At 41.6% G+C, this 2,618-nt stretch overlaps 1 protein-coding gene across 1 annotated transcript; it reads left to right on the top strand.

Moving 5' to 3' along the window:
• The first annotated feature begins 214 nt into the window (after window positions 1-214).
• On the top strand, window positions 215-802 carry LOC120268606. The gene has a single exon (XM_039275931.1). The coding sequence runs from the start codon at window positions 215-217 to the stop codon at window positions 800-802; it is 588 nt and encodes a 195-aa protein (XP_039131865.1).
• The last annotated feature ends 1,816 nt before the right edge of the window (window positions 803-2,618 follow it).

The following is a 2,618-nucleotide window of genomic DNA, read 5'->3' on the forward strand; positions in this document are numbered from 1 at the left end:
TAGTGGTGCAATTATACTGTATGGGTTATGCTCCACTGGTTTTAATAAAGAACATAATCACTCACTACGAGATCCTACCAACGAGGATTTCCGATTTCTATAGTGGGTGTGTAGATTTCAAAAAATGTAGTGGGAGCCAAGTTTTATTTAAAGACCTTAATATAACTTGAGTATAATATAAATAAACTAATAATCTGGTATTTATTTTCTTGATATGACTCATAACCCACTTAATATTTTGCTTGAGAAAAATGCCCTTACCGGGCCCAATTATGTTGATTGGCTTAGGAATTTGAGGTTAGTCCTCAATTTAGAGCGAATCGGGTACATTCTTGAGGCCAATATTCCTACCAAACCTCCACCTGAGGCAAGTAAGGAAGAACAAGACGTTTATCTAAAATGGCTTGAGGATGACTTGCGAGTGTGGAGCTATATGTTAGCCTTCATGAGCAGTGATCTGCAAAGCTCTCATGAAAAGATGAGTGATGCGAGATCGGTACTGTTGCACTTGCAGGAGCTCTATGGAGAGCATAGTCGGACTGCTCGGTATGAAATATCGAGAGAGCTTTTTATGGCAAAGATGAGTGAGGGTGGAGAAGTTGGAGAGCATGTCCTCAAGATGATCTCTATGATTGAGAGGTTGGAAGCTCTTGACTTTTCCATGGACTATAACCTTCAGGTTGATCTCATCTTGCAGTCTCTTCCTGACTCCTTCTCTCAGTTTATTGTTAATTTTAACATGAATGAGATTGAGTGCACACTAGCTGGTTTTCTTAACAAGCTAGTAAGTACTCAGTCTTAAATGAAGACTAAAGGGAAGGATGTTGTTGCTTTAACTATGTCTACTTCTAGGCCCTCAAAGCCCAAGAAGAAAAAGATGGCCAAGAAGCAGAAGGCTTTGGCTCCCAAAGCAGTAGGAGGGGTGGGTAAGAAAAAGGGTAAGGCTCCTGCGGTTAGTGCGGGTGAGAACTCTAAGCAAGCAGGCAAGTGTTTCCATTATGGCGAGGCCGGTCATTGGAAGCGGGATTGCCCACAGCTCAAAGTAAGCGGCGCTATAGGTATGAAACGATTTGTTTTCGAAACAAATTGTTCAATTTCTGTATTTTCTACTTGTTGGATTCTTGATTCAGGAGCTAGTGCTCATATTTGTATTATGAATCAGGATCTGGAAAGAAGAAGGAAGCTGGGAGAACAAGAGGTGATGATCAATGTGGGAAGCGGACATAGAGTTGCAGCAACTCACATAGGATCTACTTCTATTCCTTTATATTCTGGACATATTTTAGTTTTAGAGGATTGTTTAGTATTACCAAATGGGTTAAAGAACATTATTTCTGTTGCAGTTTTAGTCAGAAAAGGATATGTCTTTAAATTTGGTGAAACTAATAATGATATTTATTTTGGAAATAAATTAGTTGGCGATGCCTCTTTAGTAAATGGATTGTATTATTTAAATGTTCAGAATAAATGTGTTGTGAATGCTATCACTAAAAGACATGGTATTAATAAGGGCTTGTGTGATATGAATGCGAAGCTTTCATTCCTTATGTTGAGCATTACTTTTCTCGGGTTTTACACTAATATGTGTGTTTTTATGTTACTTTCGTGCAGGTAGGGTTGTGAGGCCGAGTATGAAGGAAAGAAGCCAATGTGGATCGTAATGCACCAATTTTGGAGGAAATCTTGCTAAGGTTCAAACGCGAAGACATAGGTCGGGTGTGAGATGCTAGAGTGTGTGCCAACCTCCTCGTATTCTAGTTGGCACATCCATTTGGAGGGGCACAAGGGCAGTCACACTCGAGCATTCCGACTTATGCACATAGAATAAGAGCTCCACCAACTTGTCTATCATTGAAGAAGCAAGTGATCCACGACGTGAACGTGTGCCCGCTTGCGTTACCCCGATGAAAGTATGGATTCGGGAAGATATTCAGGTCGGACACTGTAGCAAAGCACTGTAGCAATGTACTATAGCATCATTGTTCATAGCCGGCTGAGAAAACAAGAATTTAGAGAATCCACAAGAGCGTGTGGAAATTATCCACGACCGTGTGGAAATTCCACATGGGCGTGTGAAAAAATCCACAGGCCTGTGTATTCACCGACTCCAGCCATATTTAAAGCCGATTCAGCCCCGATTTCAGCATTCTTTTCTCCATCTTTTCCCCAACTTGAGAGAGGGCTTCGGCTAGGGTTTTGAGGGGTATTGGCTAGGGTTTTGGAAAGGTTCTAAGGCTCCGACATCGCGCGTCGTTTGGAAGAAGGTTATTGGGAGAGCTTTCGTCGTCACCGATCCGGCAAGGTGTATCCTAGGCCGGACAAAGGATCCCTTGCGACGAGTAGAGGACTCTCCACAAGACCATCGACACGACCATCGAGGGGGTTTTTCTATGGATTCATTGCTTTTACATTCTATTTCTTTGATTGTACTTAGCTCTATGGAGAGCTAAACCCCTAGTGGGTATTTGGGTATTGGTGAACCCTAGGATGTATTTGTTTCATTGAATCTCTTTATTATGCTTTCAATTAATTGATGTTTATTGTGAGTTCCAACCTTGAATGCTTGATTGTTTGAGCATTTCCCCTAGAGTGACACTAGGGTTGAGAGTTCTCGTTGG

This window comes from Dioscorea cayenensis, chromosome 9 (genome assembly GCF_009730915.1).
Source record: "Dioscorea cayenensis subsp. rotundata cultivar TDr96_F1 chromosome 9, TDr96_F1_v2_PseudoChromosome.rev07_lg8_w22 25.fasta, whole genome shotgun sequence".
NCBI classification, from domain to species: Eukaryota; Viridiplantae; Streptophyta; class Magnoliopsida; order Dioscoreales; family Dioscoreaceae; genus Dioscorea; species Dioscorea cayenensis.

Bases quoted from the DNA above. Each gene is read 5' to 3' on its own strand.
- LOC120268606 (XM_039275931.1), top strand. From the start codon at position 215: ATGACTCATAACCCACTTAATATTTTGCTTGAGAAAAATGCCCTTACC.